The following is a 19,528-nucleotide window of genomic DNA, read 5'->3' on the forward strand; positions in this document are numbered from 1 at the left end:
AAGCAAATTTGCATTAACGCGTTATTATGGCGTTAACTTTGTCAGCACTAGTTGGTCAAATAATGCTTTTAACTGACTACTGTGTTGTAGTTTCTGCTGAAGGGCTTTCTTACCACAAACACATCCCAACACCGACTGACTTTTAATTGAAAGTGTCTGTTCGATGGCAGCGATTCAAGAAAATATCTAAAAGTTGATGCATTTCTCACCACTTCAATGTCTTGACAGTTATTCCACCTGCTCAACATGAGCCCTTTTTGAGTGAGAGGGAGAGAGCACTGTAGCCTACAGATAGCAGGAAGATAATTAGCTGAATCTCCATGGGTGGTTGAGCTGCCCCCAGCCCCTACACTGGAAATAGTGTGTGTTCCCATCCATGCTGTCGGTGGGACCAGCGGCAGTTAGGTAAGGGTCCCTTAACTGATTTAAATCAACTAATTAGAATTGCTAACTATACACTCTCACACACGCACACGCTGAGGTGGTGGTGGCTTAAAGACGGAGCGGTAGCACTGTGCCTCTTAAGGATGGAGTTGGTCGATACTGTATGTATCTGTTATGTATCAGATCTGCTTCTCAGCTATTTATCTGGTCTCTATTTCCTCCTTCTTTTTCCCTTCATGTCATTTTCTTTTTGCTGCTCTCACACTTTGCTGGTGTCATTTTACATTTACCTTTAGGGGTAATTCAGCTGGTGACATGGAGAGAGATCTCCGGGGTCACAGCCAAATGGATTTTTCATTGTAATCGTCTGAAGAGCATTTTACCTTCTATTGAGACTCATCAGCAGGCCCCAATTGCACTTTCTGCATTAAGTGCATTTCTGTCTGATGAAATTAGATTTTTAAATAAGAGAATCCATTTCATGATTCCATCGTGGGACCTTTTCATTGTGACGGTGTTACATTTAATACATTCACGATTCGATGTAAGTGGAAGTTTCTCAAGTAGAAAGCCAGTGTTACTTCCTCTGTTTTGGTTAACATTCTTTCTCAAGCAGAGCATAGGGGTGTGGTTAAAGTTTCAGTAGGCATAAGGGTTTTGGCATCATTGGGCAAAAATCCCATAATTACCTTTCAGCATTATTGTAATTCATGTGCTCCGAGAGAAAACTAGACTTCTGCTCCTCCTCATGGCTCTGTTTTCAGGCTTTAGAAAATCTAGCCTGTGACGGGAGACTTTAGCCAATCACAGGTCATTTCATTGAGAGAGCGTTCCTATTGGCTGTGCTCCAGCTGGTGGGTGGTGCTTGGTATTTCCTCAACTCCTCTCAACATGGCTGCCGGGTCACAAACTCTCTCATTTTACAGCTAAAAAGTACACTACGAGATGTTTCTGAGAACATCTGAGGAGAGAAATAGGCATTACAGTAACAGAATATTGATTCATATTTGATCAGTGCTGCCTAGTTTGACCGTTTGATCGGAATTTGTGAGTGATTGACAGCTGCTCAGAGACGACAAGGCTCCAGCTCAGCTCTGATTGGTTGTTTTCTTCCGGTCTGTGAAATCTTGCAGATGCCGTTAGGAGCACCGGAGGACACAGAGGAACATGATTTTTTTCAGCTTACCTGTCTCATGCACTACTGTCAGGATATAATGACCATTTTATAAAAATAACTTTTTTTAATTATATTTGCTCCATTTCTACCCACTGCTGCTTTAATGGTCAGACGTAATTTTATTACCAGAGCAACCAGACTGCATCGTATTTCAACCCAGTTTAGATGAATTTATTGTTTATCAGACCACATTCTGACAAGGATTAGCGTAACACAGAGACTCTCTCTCACTCGCTCTCTTCTTTACCATCTCCTCCTGGCGATGCGACCGTCTGGCTGCTGCTGCACCGGAGAGCCGCACGGCCGCACGCCGGCCGCACGCCAGCCGCAGCACACCGGAGGACAGGTAGACATGTTGCCAAGGTATGCCATTTGAAATGCCGTTTCGGGACATTTTGGTGGTGCACCGTCCACCAGCACCCGCTGCACTCGCCTCAGCTCCCAGTACCGACACCACACCGCACCGCACCACACCGCACCGCACCGCACCACACCACACTGAGATTTGTTTATTTCTCTAACAGGACTTTCCTCTTGTTTTTCTTTTGAGCTGAAAGTTGTGCTCCCTGGCGTCCGGACGCTGCTTTCCGTTAATTTATCTCCAGCAGGAGGAGACAGTAAAGAAGAGAGCGAGTGAGAGACACAGTCAGTGCGTTGTGCTCATTCTGCCAGTGAGATTTTGTGTAATCCACTGTGTTCATTGCACCTCAGCACACACAAATACATTGTGAAAATAAACACACTAGAGTAAGGTGAGGGAAACTAAAAAAATAAAATGTAACCCCTCAGTTAGCTAATGCAACAAGTTGAGCCAACTAAGTTCACCTAACTAGCTAACTAACTAGAAAGACAAACTGACAGACAGATAAAGTGATTTATCGGCTCACCGCTGCTCAGACCCAAACGAGCATGAGTACCGCCTGCGCAAACTTGGAGGATGACGTACGACCTGCAGCTTCTACTATGGTCATACACACTCACATTTTAGCACTAACCTTCTTATCTTAGCTTTGATCACAAAATTAAGTTAATAGTCAAACAATTTTGGCAAACAATGTGGCTTATCAACTTAGTCAGGAAATGACTCAAATATGAAATATCATAGTAATGCCAAAATATACTGGAGAGGGGGCTTTAACAATCCAGTGAGGAAAACTTGCAGGTTTAGATATACCATTTAAACTAACTAGTCAATAGAGCTGTAATATTCTCAGTTTCTAACTTTTAAGATGCACCAAAGATCGTAATCAGAGACAGGAATGAATCCAGCAAGCTGCTTTAATAGCAGTTTGAAAACTCCAAAATGTTGCCAAAACTGTCTAGAGGTACAAGAAAATGAGTGTCATGATCAGCTGTTTTCTCATCATATGAAGAATATTTAGAAGAAAGACAACCAGAACAACCATTTTCTCAGCTTTAACAAACCAAATACATAACTAGGTGTGTACTAAGACCTTGTAATGTGATATAATATTGCGATGTTGCAACCTCTCAAAACATTTTAAAGTGCTAGTCTGTGCGCTTTAGCCAGTTAAATCTGTTCCCCTGGTACCTGTCACATCCAAGCTCATCAAGTGTTGCTCTTCTTCCTCTGCAAACCTCCCCCCCTCCCTACGGAGCCCTTCATTTTTAATTTATGTCTTCAATCATTCAGCTCTATGTAAGGAGTTAAGGGAGAGCGCTTGTTTCCTCCGTCAGGGTGTCCCTCCAGTGTGGCATTGCTCCGGAGCAGATGGCCTTGGTGATAATGATCTACAATGCATATGCCTATGTATGTGTGTGTGTGTGTGTGTGTGTGTGCGTATGAAACAGAGAAAGGTGTACTTTGGTTTAATGTTTCCCCCCACCTCAGCACTTGCACCAGGCTCACATTAAAGCCCATCGATCTCACACACACACACACACACACACACACACACACACACACTTGCTCTGCACTGTGTGTGTTTCACTCTCGATCTCTGGCTCTCTCCAAAGAGTTGTTGTTGCATCAGAAATAGGTCTGTGTATATTTCACACAACACCACATCATTGACATTATGACATTAGCATAAAGATGGACTTACATCATCTCCGCTATGAGTCACTTTTTCTGCTTCCATGACTGTTTTTTTTTTTTTGCAGTCCAGAATGATTCACCCTTCACATGTTCTTGGTAGATGTTGGAATTACATCTAAAGAAGTCTGTGTCTGCTTTGTAAGAGCATTTAAAGGAGTACACCATCGTTTAGGATGATCAGCCTATTTATTGAATAATAACAGGCATCAAAGTTATCCATATTTGTGGTAGATTGTTGGCACCAGTGAACAACTCCGGGTTCTGAAAAGTGAAGCCAATGCAGAAGTGCCTTAAACTGTCATTCTTTCTAACAGCCAGCAGGGGGTGACTCCTCTGGTTGCTAAAAGAAGTCTGATTGTATAGAAGTCTATGAGAAAATGAGCCTACTTCTCTCTTGATTTATGACCTCAGTAAACATTGTAAACATGAATTTATGGTCTCAATCAATAGTTTCAAGTCTTCTTCAATACAGCACAATGTTCATTTAGTAAATGATGGTCCCATTTAGAGTCAGATAGACCATAAAGCAGGGGATGCTTTAGGGCGGGGCTACCTTGTGATTGACAGGTCGTACCACGGCGTTGTCCAGTTTGGGAGTTGTCCGTGTTTTTGTATTAGTAAAATAATCCTATGATACCAGTATCTTCATTCTAGCTTTAAAATTGAGCCGGTTACAACTTCCGAAATCGCAAGTTGCATTAATGCGTTAAAGAAATTAAGCGTTAAAACAAATTTGCGTTAACTTGCCCTTTGACAGCCCTAATATATATATATATAAATAAATGATATTCTGACTCTTAGTAATGACTTTGAACGTGTAAGAGAGTGGCTAACAAGCTTTCATTACCTTTGGGTAAAACCAAGTCCATCCTGTTTGGAACTTAGAAGTCTGTTGTATGTCTTGTGTTTGGTCTTCTAACATCTTGGGATCATGTTGGAAATAAGTGTTTTCATTTTGAGCTAGATCAGCTGAGGCGGAACATCGGCGTCCTCTGTTTTCTGGTTAACTACTCAAAGTGAAATACGAGAGCAGATGATCGACTCAAACACATCAATGACTCGTCCATGTTCTCATTATGCAAAGAACGAGGCGGTTAACTGAACAAACTCTCGGAAACATTACTGACGTATACGCCTGTCATTCATAAAGAGAGACAGCTCACTTCAGCTGACTCACAACTCAAGTAGAAACTATGACTAAAGATTAATATGCATACATGACACATGTACACACACACACACACACACACACACAGGGTCACAGATATGCAGATACATGCGTAAACGCACACTTGTGTACTGTATATACACACAAACAAACACAAGCACATCTGCATATCTGTGGGTCCATTCTTTGGGCTCGCATTCATTCCAGAACTCTCAGCACACACATAAACAAACACTGACTCATACTTCTGAAAGTGTGAGTTTTTAATGACACGTTAACTCCCCATCCCTTTAAAGGACATGAATCATTCACAAATACACACACAAAAACTCACACTTGTAAAATAGAAGATGCACATACACACCAGCCCGTTTACGCGACAAGGCGTATAAATGCCACGATAATGCGAAAGGCATTTAGCGTGCAATAAGTATGCCTTTGTTAATTTCCCTGTGTCATTTGCACGCCATGTATCCTGCACTTTCTACAATGTAAATTCATTCAAAAACAGTGTTTTGTTTTGTACGTTACGTTAGTGACGCTTGTCACGTGTTTTTTGTTGACCTTTGTGACGTGTTTTCCGTAGTTGTTTCCGGACATGTTTTACTTAGTTTACTTACTTATTTTAAGCCCAACCGTGACGTTTTCTCTTACCACAAGTGGTTTTCTTGCCTGAACCTACCTGCAGACGTTTGCGGGACGTACAAATGATGCAAAAAGGTTAAAATGCATACTCATGACGCGGAGTGTCCGTGTAATGTCATGGTGTTTATACGCTTTCCGGTGAGACCAGAGGCCTCTGTTCTACGAATCGAGTTCAACATACCCAGGGTATCTTCTCGTTATCTGGCTTCACTAACCCTAACAAACGAAATCACGCGAAGTGGTCCTACGAAGGTGGTTATCAACTCGGTAAATCAACCCAGGGTTTCTCAGTCTGGTTATGAGCTCATTCACAAGAACAGGGCGGTGACATGGACAAGTCTACTGACTGCAGACAGACAGGCAGAGTGGCACATTTTACAAAGGAAGAGTAAACTATATTAGACAAATACGAAGAAGTTAAACACATAATCCAGACTAAAATTAACACAGTTCAAACTGCCAAATGCAGGAAGGACAGCTGGTGAAAGAAAAAACTCCCGAAGTTTGAATTCGTAAATTAACAGACTTATTAATTTAACAGAACACTCAAAAGTCAGATATAGTCGTCTAGATATAAATATCTTTTAAAAGTGAAATGGATTCCACTTCTTTATACCCTGTGGTTTAATAATGGCATGTTTGACTATTTCAGCCTTCTCTCACCTGCGCCCCCGTCTCCGGCGGTGTGAAACAGACTCAAAAGCAAGTAAAAAAAAAAAATATAAAAACATAATTCAAAGCGGTAAACACCCACAGCATACAGCCAGCAGTCCTTCCTGCATCTGTCAGTTTAAACTGTGTTGTTTTTAGTCTGGATTATGACTTAAACTTCCTCATATTTGTGTAATATTACCATACGATCCGTGCACTGAGCTCTGATTGGTCAGTAGGAGGTGCTTTCATACGAGTTGATCTCTTATCTGGAACTCAACCTGCTCCGGAGCAGGTTAGCTGTTCAGCATCAGTTACCATGACGATCTAACCCAGTAAGAAGTGATCCACCTTCGTAGGACGGAAAACCCTGAAGGGTTAACCCTGAAGTTACCTCACTAACCCCAAATCCTGCTTCGTAGTACAGGCCTCAGGTTGTACACACACAGAAAACAGAACACACATTCTTATCTAAGCACCATGAAAATATTATAGCAGAGCTCTATGACAGGTGAAAGTTACCTGTAAGATCTTGTACTGGCATAAAATTGTAAAATATTTCAACGCCTCTTCTATGCTCCGCTGCCTTCAATGTCCACCGTTTTTATGAAGGCCCACAAAAGTTGAATGTAGGAAAACGGGAGCTATAGAAAGCAAAGGAGAGATAACGTGGTGAAACGATACAGAAAGAAATGACAGACATACAAGGATAGTGAAGACAGCAACCAAATGATTTTTTTTTGACTTGTTTATTTATCTGTTTAATATCAGAGCTTCACTCATTATTCACTAATGGGACACTGTCGCTCAGGGTTGCGAAGGAAAAGCATCTGGCTATTCACTTTGCACCAAAACCAGTGAAATGATTTTAATTTCCCTCAGGATTCCACCATCAGAGTGACCGATTTGCACACAAAAAGAGTTTGAGTGGATCCTGACAGGAATAAATGAGTCTAACTGTGAATAGGGCATGACATACAAGCCTGAATGTATCAGGACTAAACATAAACACCTCCCACTTCTCTGCTCCGCCAGACATTTCGTATTTCCCTAAAAGGTCAAATCAATTTGATATACAGAATATAATATATCTGATTATGCACACTGAACAGCACACAATATACACATTTTTCACTGTTGTTTTTAGAGAACAGGAAGGCTGACAGCGTTGTTTAGTCCAAGCTGAAAATGTCTGCTTACACAAATAATTTTAAAAGTACAGTTTTGAGGTTCTTGTACCTGTAGCCCCGCCTATTTTTTTTCTACTTCCATTTTTTTGTCTATTGTAGATTTGTGACATCACAAATGGACAGAAATCCTAACAGCTTGTTTCAAACGCACAGTTTCTGAATAGGGACTGTGTGTATTTCTCCATGGATTGAGTGTTTTGATACTTTCACAGTATTTATATATCACTTAAGAAAGAATATGTTATAACTTCTTTCAAAGGTTACGTAGCATTGCTTTAAAGGTACCCTCTGGAGAGTTTGACCACTAGTAGTGCTATGGAGCAATGTTCTGAATGATGCACACAAACAGATGTTTCTGTAGAAGAAAACACAGGATGTTTTTTGTTAACCTGTACCCAAATGACCGCTGTTCTTCATTCTCCAGCATACTAATGCGTTAAGAGCCACGGCACTTATATCTTCTCGTCTGAGTGCACAAGCCGTGGCTTTCTATGACAGCCCTTATGAGTTTCTACTTTTAAAAAATGTCTCTGTGTCTCAGGTCAGATGAGACAGAAAGTGTTTGGTAGTTTCACTGGAAAGAAAGCAGCAACAGTAAAAATGAAGTGATCCTTAAAGGGCCAGTTGGTAGCATCTCGGGGGATCTATTAGCAGAAATGGAATATAATATTATAACTATTTTTTAGTTTATAATCACGTAAAACTGAAAATAATTGTGTTTACATTACATTAGAATGAGCCCTTCATATCTACATAGGGAGTGGGTCCTCTTCACGGAGTCCGCCGTGATGCTCTGCCATGTTTCTACAGGAGCCCAGAACGGACAAACCAAACACACGTTTCGCATTCACCGTAGTTCTCCGACACGCTTGTGAAACTGCGGTAACGTGAGCTGGTCCAACGGCGTTACCACGGATTAGCACTCGGTGGCTCACGTTACCGCAGTCTTGGAAAGGGAGGAATGAGCGGAGGGGTAGTTGGTTGGTTGCAATCTGCAACCACACCAGTAGATGCCACCAAATCCTACACACTGCACCTTTAAAATGCTGAGGTTGTTCGATTTGCAGTACATACCATTATAGGCTGCACAGCAAGAATAATGAACATCATCCTGAGGAAATGATATCATTGTGGATATCGTTTTAAATGTTAACAAATGTCCTCTTGTGTTCTGCTGTTATAGGAAAGGTCCCCATGTGATGAATCTTACTGTCATGTGATTTCAAAGTAGAAATGCAAAAAAAGTTCACATTTGGTTTGACACACAAACTGTATTCGTTCTATCTGAGCAGATAAAGACTGCAATGAGACAGTGTTTGTTTTAATCTACTTGGAGCACCTGGTGAGCCCAAATTATCAGATCAGGACCATTCAGATAGCGTCAATGTGTTCTTAAATCACAGAAAAGTCACCAAAATGACTTTCACACTTTGTGAACTTTCCGGCGCTCATATCAGTTCATATCTGATGACACGCATGCACACACTCCTTTAAAGTTTTAAGAAAGTGCCAGATTTCTATCCCCCGTAATGATTGTAGGAGATAAGCACTACCACAAACTTTGACTACTCCGTCTACGGTCTGTCTAGTGATTATTGCCCTGTCTGACCTAATGTGCTGGACTGTGCCGCTCTACCTAACTGGAAAAGGTCAAATCTCATTTGAAACCCAAAGAGCATATGAAGCAGCACTGCACTGAGACAGCTGCAGTTTGAGTCTTTGTAATGTGGTGTTGCTAATTAGTTTGACTGGTCAGTGTATACAATTAGAATGTAGATCACATAAGGTCTGAGTTGTCCTTTACACTGACACACAGAGGATTCGTTGTGGGCAATGGCTACACATGACTTTCAAAATGTATATACAATATATGTACATACAATGGCTGCATCCAAAATCGCACACTATGCACTACCTATTCAACAGGCGTTCTATCGTTCAACGTACTTTTGTGTGAATAAACAGTAGTATGTATCTTTTCGGATGCACTGAGCAGAAATTTACGTCGTCACTTTCTGATATCCTCCTTACCGGTCGGAGACGTGTAACCATGGTAACCTGTGCTAACCTCATACGACCAAAACGACAGTTTGTGAGAATCAAAGTCTAAATTGAATTTATCTAATCTAATTTAAATTATATTACGACTAGCAAAGTGAAATCTTAAACTTACATTGTCCCGCGTTGCATACTGTAATATTAAGATGGAAATAGTATGCAATTCAGGTACTACTGGTTTCATGCTAAGGTTTCAGACATACTAAAACATCTCACATACTGTTTTAGCGTACTAAATAGCATATTAGTATGGAATTCCGGACGCAACAAATGTATGCACATGTGACTTCTGGTGCTTTGGCAATTTATGTTCTTTTTACATTTTGCTGCTATCACCACCCAGAACCCTTGCATTTTGACCCCAAGAGTTGGTTTACACTTTTGGCTAGTGGACCGTAGTTCACGGTCTCCAAAGATACACCAATTCTGAGGCTGGACTCTCTAATGGCCCAGGAACAATCTAGTTTGTATTGTATTAATTCAAAATTTATGCAACTAATACTTATCACTAGACTAGGGTTGTCAAAGTTAACATGATAATAACATGTTAACGCAAATTCATTTTAACCCCACTAATTTCTATAACACACTAACGCAACATGCGATTTTTAGGTTGTAGCGGGCTCAGGTTTAAAGCTAGAGTGAAGACACTGGTATCATCTGAAACTAGAAAACCTGAGGAATCCAATTGTCCCAACAATGTCATACTGGCTTGTCATTGTTTTGTGTTTTTAATATATTTTTTGTTAAGTCATTTCCAATAATAAATAATTTATATACATACATTTGCATAAAGCAGCATATTTGTCAAGTCCCATGTTGATAAGAGTATTAAATACTTGACAAATCTCCCTTTAAGGTACATTTTGAACAGATAAAAAATGTGCGATTAATTTGCAATTCATCACGATTAACTATGGACAATCATGCGATTAAATAGTTTAATCGATTGACAGCCCTAGTCTCAACATATATTTACATATTTTCACATAGTACAGAATATGTTAGCAAACAGCAGAACAACATTAGCATTCATTTGGAGTTGCATTTGTGTCCACCTGATGAATGTGAGTCCAACAGTCACTGTCCTTCAAGCTCTGTTTTGGTCTCCGCCAACTCCTGAGGGAAATATCTGTCTCTTTAGCTGAATTCTCCACAATGTTCACCAGTTATAGGTTAACTGTGTCTGCCTGCTGTTTGGTGCTGGTGGGTCGGCAGGTGGGTTTATCAAAGCGTTTTTTGTAGGGCTGTCAATCGATTCAAATATTTAATAGTTAATTGCACATTTTTTATCTGTTCAAAATGTACCTTAAGGGGAGATTTGTCAAGTATTTAATACTCTTATCAACATGGGAGTGGACAAAGATTCTACTGTATGCAAATGTATGTATATATTTATTATTGGAAATCAGTTAACAACACAAAACAACGACAGATATTGTCCAAAAACCCTCACAGGTACTGCATTTAGCATAAAAAATATGCTCAAATCATAACAAACTGCAGCCCAACAGGCAACAACAGCTGTCAGTGTGTCAGTGTGCTGACTTAATGACTAGCCCAAAACTGCATGTGATTATCATAAAGTGTGCATGTCTGTAAAGGGGAGTACAATTTATGTAAGGGATAATGTACAGCGAGCTGGTCATTATTGTGAAAGAAACCCGCTAGCTGTACATTATCCCGCTTATTACACGGCTACTTACTTGAGAAATCAATAATTTGACACAAAAACGGTCCGCCAGAGTCCAACATCAGAACCGCGCCCATAGCAACCATCTGTTATACATAGCAACGGTCTGCTATAAAGAAATAACAGACCGCAGAACGCTGTGATTAACCAATCAGAATTGAGTATTCAACAGCGCACTGTAATAAATTATAATAATATTGTACAGTGTACAATAACTCTACTTTGTCTAATCAATGTTGTTGCATGCAAACCTTTTGTCTTGAATTGCGCTGGAGCTTTGCATAATCTTCACAACTCCTTGGACACGGTAGAACCACAGAGACCCATTAAAGGGAGCTGAAGTGTTACTTCCTGTGAACCATTACTTCCTGGGACGGCTTGGTTGAAATCAGCCAATGCCTTTAACCTAATGGCACTTTCTCCACACACGCAGACAGAGACATGCACTCACATTTCCACATCAATAGTGTTTTCAAGACAAGCAAGCATTATGAAAAGTTCAAAGATCTCAAATGCAGTGTGTGTCTTTGTGAAGCTGTGTGCTAAAAGTAAACAGCAACCCTGCCATTATCATCTATTCACCACACATCTTTTGACATTCAGATTTTTAGTCAGGTTTTTTTTTTTTTATTAGAATTTTCTTTTGCTCCCTCCTGGAGATACTTTCTGTATATATATATATATATATATATATATATATATAAAAAAAAACATAAACGCAAAACAGTGATGCAGACTTTCCAGTAGGATCTGTTAGGAGTTTAGCTTGATAAAGACACAGATGTATGAAGGAGAGACGCACTGCGCCACTACTTAATCACCACTGACATAGCTCCTACTGTGCCTCCTTCTCACTTTGACGCAGCCAAGTTCACAATGAGTCCCCAAAATACCAGGCAGGTCCAGGCAAATAAACCAGTGTGAACCTAAAATGACACTTAACCCAGCCATGAAAAAGTCATGCAGTGTGAAATTAAAGCTTAAAACAACATTTCCCAAAACATTAAGCTTGGACTGATTGAAAAGTAAAACTAAATTTCCACATGTACTGTATATCCTTTTTTAATTCATATTAATGTTTACTTTTTGCTCTTGAAGACAGCAACAACTAAAGGCCTACCATACACGACAACGGTGAGGGAAATGGTGATGAAGCAAAGACGAAAGGAAAGGAAATGTATAAGGTGGGAATAGAGGACAGCACAGGGGGAGGAGTGTGTCTAGGTGAAGGGTTGTCTCATTAATCTCAAAAGGGTGCAGCGGTCCCTTCAGAATGCAAATGAAACTATCAGTCTTATCAGAGATACAGAGAGAGGGATGGGATGATGGAGGTATTGACAGGGTTATTGGGGTACAAGGTGGAAGAGAGAAAAAAGTAATGAAGCAGTTTGAGGTGCCGGAGCACCTCCGAACACTGTACTCACTTACTTCTGATAAACACTGAGCTTTGTTACCGTGCTTGTTAGTGTCGGACAAATACAGGACATACCATTACAAGTGGACCAATGTTTAAACATCACATCCTAACTCCCAATTCATCAAATACCGCTGCTTGGTCAGTGCCCCACGGCATTGGAGGCCAACGCACGTTGTACCCCTCTTCCATTACTTTTGGACAGACCTGGGACGGCGTGTCAAAATACGCTCGTTACATGCATAGTGTCCTTTCAAAATAAACTTCCGTTTTCACAGGAAGTTAGGTTTAGGCAACACAACCACTTAGTTTGGGTTACGAAACGGTCATGGTTGACGTTAACTTCACTGACTAACGTGACTGACGATACCGACGATACCGACGATACCTACGAGTCACGTGACTAAAGACTGACGTGACAAAATAAGTCAACGTTACTTTTAGTTTCACACGGGACACGAACAGCGGCCTCCTGGTTGAAAGTCTTGTGTTTGTTTGACCCATCAGTCATCACTCTTGTCCGTCCTTACCGGACTCTCACGCTATTAATACTACATCACTTGCTCCAACCGTCGAATAACGCCGTGGGTGGGTTTACATTGGAGTTGGTTGAAAGCCCGGTTCGTCACATACTGTTGCTAAAGGGTGCCTCCGTGTTTTGATTTCCGATGCTGAGGGGCACTGACCAAACAGCGGTATTTAACGAGGTGGGAGTGAGAACGGGTTGATTTAAACAGAGAACAGTGAAGGGATACTGACTCATCATTATCATTTTCAGAACATAGAGTGCTGCACCTTACTATCTACCTAAGTGTGCATTTTCACAAGGGTTGCACCCTTTATCTTGTTGCTTGAGCACAGGTCTCCCCTCCTTACCTTGCATGGCAGCTAGATCCTTGTGATGTCACAAGATCACATGGAAATCCCTCTTGTCAGGATTCAAGCAATGCGTCTGTGTCCGGACCCCCAGCAGCGCCCTGTTAGAAGCTACTGGCGTGGTTTAGGTGTGTGTGGACAACTCAGAGAGGCGAATGTTTGTTCAAAACAACATTGGCAGCTCCTGAAGAGGTTAGCATAGCTGCAACAGCATCAGTTCTATCAGAACTGGAGACTATTTCTTCATTGAAAGAAGAGCAAAGAACGACACTGAAGGCTTTTTTTCTCGATGGAAAAGATGTTTTCACTCTTCTCCCGACTGGCTTCGGCAAGAGTTTGATGGACAGATGGTAGGGATGCTAATTTTGAAAAATGTTCTTAACCGACCCTCGTTAACCGATTATTAACCGTTAACCGACAAGATTTGTGCCTCGCATGCAGCGGTGTACCAGCTACAGGAGCACAACAGATATTGGTTGACGGGAGTCTCCAGTTCACCGTCCGGGAGCGTTAACTTAGCAGCTATGATGCTGCGTGTAGTGTCGCGGACATGCAGCCACTTTCCCAGTAAAAGTCTCCACCGCACATTTAGTTTAGTTTAGCAGGTTGTCAGCTGTGTGTCTGCCCGGCATAACTTTAGCGAGTGTCCAACAGTGTGTGTGTTTGTGCTACGTTAGCAGCTCTAACATTGCCGGAGGCTTCGTGCTCGCCGCCGCACACGTAGTCAGCGTAACTTTAGTGAGTTTCCAACAGATCGTGTGTTGGCGGTGGGTGTGAGGTTTTTGGTGGCAGTCTAGCTGTGAACGTAGGTGTAGCAGTGTGTGGACAGTTTATTTGTCGGTGAATAAATGCTACGAAACTACAACTCCTCCGCTCCGATCAAGCGAGCTGGAGAGACCGGAGCTGACTTCCTGTATCCTGCAACTCCTGTTCCCCATCTTAAGGTGGACTGTTAAGGTGGACCAGCTTTTCTCCTTAAAGGGACGAGCTACTCCTCTGAGCCGCTCAGCTTTTGAGTTAATTATTAACATTTCTTTTAAAGTTTTAACCGATAGCGTTAATCAGTTAAAATGCTTAACGTCGGTTAATGGTTCACCTGCTAAGTATTTTTTTAGTGCCGAAACAGAGATACCACGTGATACCAACGTCGTTATACTATGGCTCACTTCCCAGGAAGTGGGAACCAAATATCAGATATCTTCCAAAGAGATATACAAAACATTCATATTGGACCCATCAGAATTTTTAAAATTCTTATTCACAATAATTTTAATTTTAGGAAAAGCAATACTTTTATTTGGCACCTTTCTAAAAGCTCTTTGGATGTATTTTATTTTTTTTAAATAGTTTGTCTACATAAAAATGTAGTCAATAAAAACTTTAAGTCAAAGCCAATTTCTTTTTCTTTTTTGCTCTTTGACAGTCTCGGCTCATTGGTTAAGAGAACGTATTGACACTGTACTGTATGTCCCTGGTATACTGCCAACTTCACTACTGCATCCATGTCATGTTTCTTATACACATCCTGATAATTTAACAAGAAACACGACATGGACACTGATGCATCCATGTCATGTTTCTTATTAAATCATCAGTATGTGAATATGCTCATTAGATGATAATTAGGAATTGGTTGACAACAGATATCAACTTCTCAATCTTAGACCCAGAACAGCTTGCATGTCCTTTAATAACACAGCCTTCAGAGGAGAACGGGAGTACTGAAACACATCAGAGGATTATTAGAAACTCGGAGGTGGCGAGGGGAAAAGGTGTCGGACGGTAAAGAGCACTGGCGTTCACGATCCAGCGAGGTGGAATTGAGAGGTGCCTCAGGTGGAAGCAGAGAGTGTCTGCTGGTCATCAGAGTTGAAAGGTGGTGAGTCAGTCAACCTGTTTGTCTGCAAGAGACAAAAAGAAATCATGAGGTGAGACGAGCTGCGCACCGAGCCGCCTTTGTGGCTGAGGCGGCATCTCGTAGGTGTGAGAGTCGATGCGCTCCAGACTCTTTGTGATACTGCAGGGCAGCGATCAATCGGAGGAGCAAAGGCCAGCACTCACCCTGGGTGTTTCCTTATAAAATAGTGTACTGTGTAGCTCTACAGTCGCGTTGCAACTGTTTTCCCGGCGAACCCAAATCTCTGACCTACCTTATTATGTGTCACTCTCTGAATCTCTGACCCTTCTTGTCTTCCTTCTAGCTCTATCTGTCCAAGTACTACCTCTTCAGGGGCTTTTATCCAGTCGACAAGAATGCTGGTACATTAACCCTCTGAGACCCACATAGACCAGTTTTGGTATTTTTTAGGGGGGTCCAGGGGGTCTTTAGGGGGAGATAGCAGGTCAGCAGTAGATGTCACATAGAAGTGGTGTACATAACCTGAAAGCTGGAACCTGAAGATTAATCTGATATGCAGCTCAGCACTGTGTGACAAGTTGTTCTAGTCATAAATCAGAAATAAACTTGAATTGATTAATTAATTAATTGATGAATTGTGAAAGTGTATAAGGGTTTAGAACATTATGATAGAAGTATATGATGGTCATCCCCATGCTCTATTATGTCTCATAAGTTGTTGCAGCAGATTTTCTGCTAAATTTAACCATTTTTTTTTACCTCTCAAGAATTTGATTGACATCAAGACCTTTAGGAACATCATACAGTAGAAAAAGTCATGCTGTGGTTTGGTATCAAAAACTATTTTGAACGAAAAGGACATTTTGGAGATTTCTGCAAGAATTGCATTTTTCGGTGATTGGATGGCAAGCACTTCTGTCCTGAAAAGTTCTCAGAAACCCCCTTATTGTCAATGTAGCTAGGAAAGCCATCCATCCTCTGAATGCTCTAGGTCTGTAGTCTGATCCATCCATCCTCTGAATGCTCTAGGTCTCTAGTTTGTGGCTGTAAAGTTTCATGAGGCTGTGATTATCCTAGAGGTCACCACAGGTCATTTTATGCAGTGAGGTCAAACTTAAAAAAAAAGGTCTCACCATAATGAAATGGCTACTATGAGGACTAACATCATCACACATGAATACAATTTTCTCGAAAACTGCATGTGATTAGTGGGCATGTCTGTAATGGGGAGACTCGTGGGTACCCAGAGAACCCATTTTCATTCACACATCTTGAGGTCAGAGGTCAAGGGACCACTTTAAAAATGGCCAAAATTTTGCCGAACTTTGGAGCGTTATTTACCATCTTTTCGGACAAGCTAGTAAGACATGGTTGCTTCCAGTGGATTCCTTAGGTTTTGTAGTTTAATATGATTTTGAACTTTCCCTCTAGCTCTGAAACCAAACCTGGTACAGCACCGTGATCCCGCAGGTCTCAGGGGGTTAACGTTGTTTTTGGTTTTGTTTGACTTGTTTTGTTTTGATTGGATAAAAGACCTGTGTCTGGACATACGGCAGATTGCTACAGTAAATGAATTAAACACTCAGTCTAAATTTCTTTCGCAAGAATCGTACATATTCATAGTTGGATAAATATGATGGACGTGCGGGTGAATAGAGAAATTAAGTGCATTTTCTTCTTTACCTTTGTGTTTTTTTGAGATTTTAGATTTGTTTTGTGGGAATGATGAGCCCATAGTATGATGATATGTGTTCAGCAGGCCAAAGATCATCAGTTTAAAACCCTCACACACTCTTGATAATCAACCTTCCTCCTGTATCTGTTTCCCTCTCTCTCTCACAGCTCTCCAGACCACTCAGCCTCCCAAGGTCCTTTTTCCCCCAGAGAGACAAGACACCTCGATAGAGATCACGCCTGGTAAGGACCAACAGCTCTTCTCTATCTCTTTATCCTTAGGTTAAAGTGGTAATCCTTAAGGTCCTCGGTTTTAAAACGCTGTCGTCATATTTGGTGTGAAGTGCTCATTTCTCTGGTGTTTCTCCGTGTGTGTGTGTGTGTGTGTGTGCGTGTGCGTGTGCGTGTGCGTGTGCGTGTGCGTGTGCGTGTGTGCCCTATTGGGACACTACCATGGACAGTTTTTGCCCTGTCACGACAGAGGTGGACAGCTATAGTGTATAGCTGTAGTGTGACCTTCAGGCATAAATGAACTTCTAAAGCTGGAATTTGACATGATGCAAGGGGTTAATGAGAGTCCTGTCAGAGAGGTGCATTATGGGCTACAAAGCCACACTAAAATTCCTCCTTAACCCTGTGCATGGAAGAGGTGCCTCTTTTCTATCTTACCAATGCTGCACAGATTTGATGATAGTGATTCTCTGTCCATGATGATGATGTAAGTGGAGCTTTTTTTGTCTCTTCATTACTGATGCTAGCAATTTGCATGCTAACTACACAGGTCTTCCTCTGTTTATGGCATCTGACTGATGTCAAATGCATTATTCACTCTGAGCAAGATGTTTTCTGCATTGAAACTCCAAATGGAAGACACCCAGTGCTCGGAATAGCAAATGTCAAAACTGATATAAACTAGCATGGAGTTAACTAAACTTAAACAATTAAACATCTTTATGTGTTACTATAATGGATTAATGTAAAGAGCATGGATGTATTAAAAGAACTGGGTATCATGCTCCAAGAAGGGGCCTGATTAATTCCAATGAAGATTGCTAACCTCCCACAAACACCAAATTGTCCCTATAGCAGTGATTCCTGAGGGGGATTCCACAGGTGGGATGCAGGAAATTTTATTTTGGGTCACCAAATAAATTATTAGAATTTCTTCCATAGTCTTTTAACTAGGGCTGTCAATCAATCAAAATATTTAATCTCAATTAATGGTGTGATTGTCCATATTTAATCGTGATTAATCACAAATTAATCACACATGTTTTATCTGTTCAAATTGTACCTTAAAGGGAGATTTATCAAGTATTTAATCCTCTTATCAACATGGGAGTGGGCTAATATGCTGCTTTATGCAAATTAATATCTATATTTATTATTGGAAATCAATTAACAACACAAAAGAATGACAGATATTGTCCAGAAACCCTCACAGGTACTGCATTTTGCATAAAACAATATGCTCCAATCATAACATGGCAAACTGCAGCCCAACAGGCAACAACAGCTGTCAGTAATTTAGAGCACGTTTGGTGAGTTTTTAGCCTCCTTCCCGAAAAGCTAGTATGACATGGTTGGTGACTAGTGACTCACGGGGCTGACGGTACCAACGAGTCACATGACTAAAGACTGACATGACAAAATAAGTCAACGTTACTTTTAGTTTCACAGGGGACATGGACAGTGGTCTCCTGGTTGAACGTGTTGTGTTTGTTTGACCCATGCACCAGCCCTCCCATCTGCCTTGAATGGACTCTCGAGGGATGCTGTCCAATCTGTGGTATTTGACGAGTAGGGAGTGAGACCGGGTTGGTTGGGCAGAACCACCTCACCACATTGCTTTGTTCTTGGGAGCTTGATAAAAAGACACTTAACTGGACCCTGTAGGGACGATGCCTCCATCTGTAGGGAAGTCAGAGGTCGGGTTCATGCACAGAACAGCAGGGTCCTGGAGCTGGTGGGTCAGACAGTATAAAGATGATGCCTGTGTGAGCACTCTGCTGGCCTCCTGCTCTCAGTCTGTCTGCACTCTACCCATCCCCCGTCCTGCTGAGGTTTGGTTCTTTCATCTCCTCTAGTCAGCGATTAACAGCGACTTATGAGCAGATATGTGCTCCATCCAATTTACTTTGTGCTGAAACATTTACAGAGCCCACACAGGACTCACTACAGCGCCGCCTTATCTACTGATGAGAACTGGCCGATAGTCAAAACCATGACATTTTCAAATTCAGTCATTTAGTGATTTTCAGATTGAGAGTAGAGGATGTTGAGGATTGGCAATTTGCATCAAAATCAAAAGTGTCACTTTAGCACTGTGAGCACTAGCATGACAGCAGAAGGAAATCAACGGTGAATGTGAACAAAAAACAATAAGCTGCTTTGACAACAACAACAAAGGTGTGATAAGACAGGAATTAGAGAAACTGAAGGGATCTCACTGGGATTTGCTCGCACTAAACACTGTGTGTGTTTTCTGCTGTTGGCTTGGTTGGCTGGCTTCCTTTGCCAGCTGTGTATGTGTGTATGTGTGTATGTGTGTATGTGTGTGTGCTTTCAAGTGCATACGTGCGTGCTTGCATGCGTGCGTCCCGCTGTTCAGCGGTCTCTCTGACAATGTTAGCACTGTAGGCAGAAATGTGTTTGGATGTGTGTACGAGTGTGTGTTTGTG

General features: G+C 41.4%; 1 protein-coding gene across 1 annotated transcript in view; it reads left to right on the forward strand.

Moving 5' to 3' along the window:
• Positions 1 to 19,528, forward strand: part of il1rapl2 (interleukin 1 receptor accessory protein-like 2) — a 248,458-nt gene that overhangs the window by 129,660 nt on the left and 99,270 nt on the right. The window contains 1 exon segment of the mRNA XM_037781185.1: positions 17,016 to 17,090. Within this exon segment, the coding sequence (XP_037637113.1) occupies positions 17,016 to 17,090 (75 nt within the window).

The sequence above is a fragment of the Sebastes umbrosus genome, chromosome 9 (assembly GCF_015220745.1).
Source record: "Sebastes umbrosus isolate fSebUmb1 chromosome 9, fSebUmb1.pri, whole genome shotgun sequence".
Lineage (NCBI taxonomy): Eukaryota > Metazoa > Chordata > Actinopteri > Perciformes > Sebastidae > Sebastes > Sebastes umbrosus.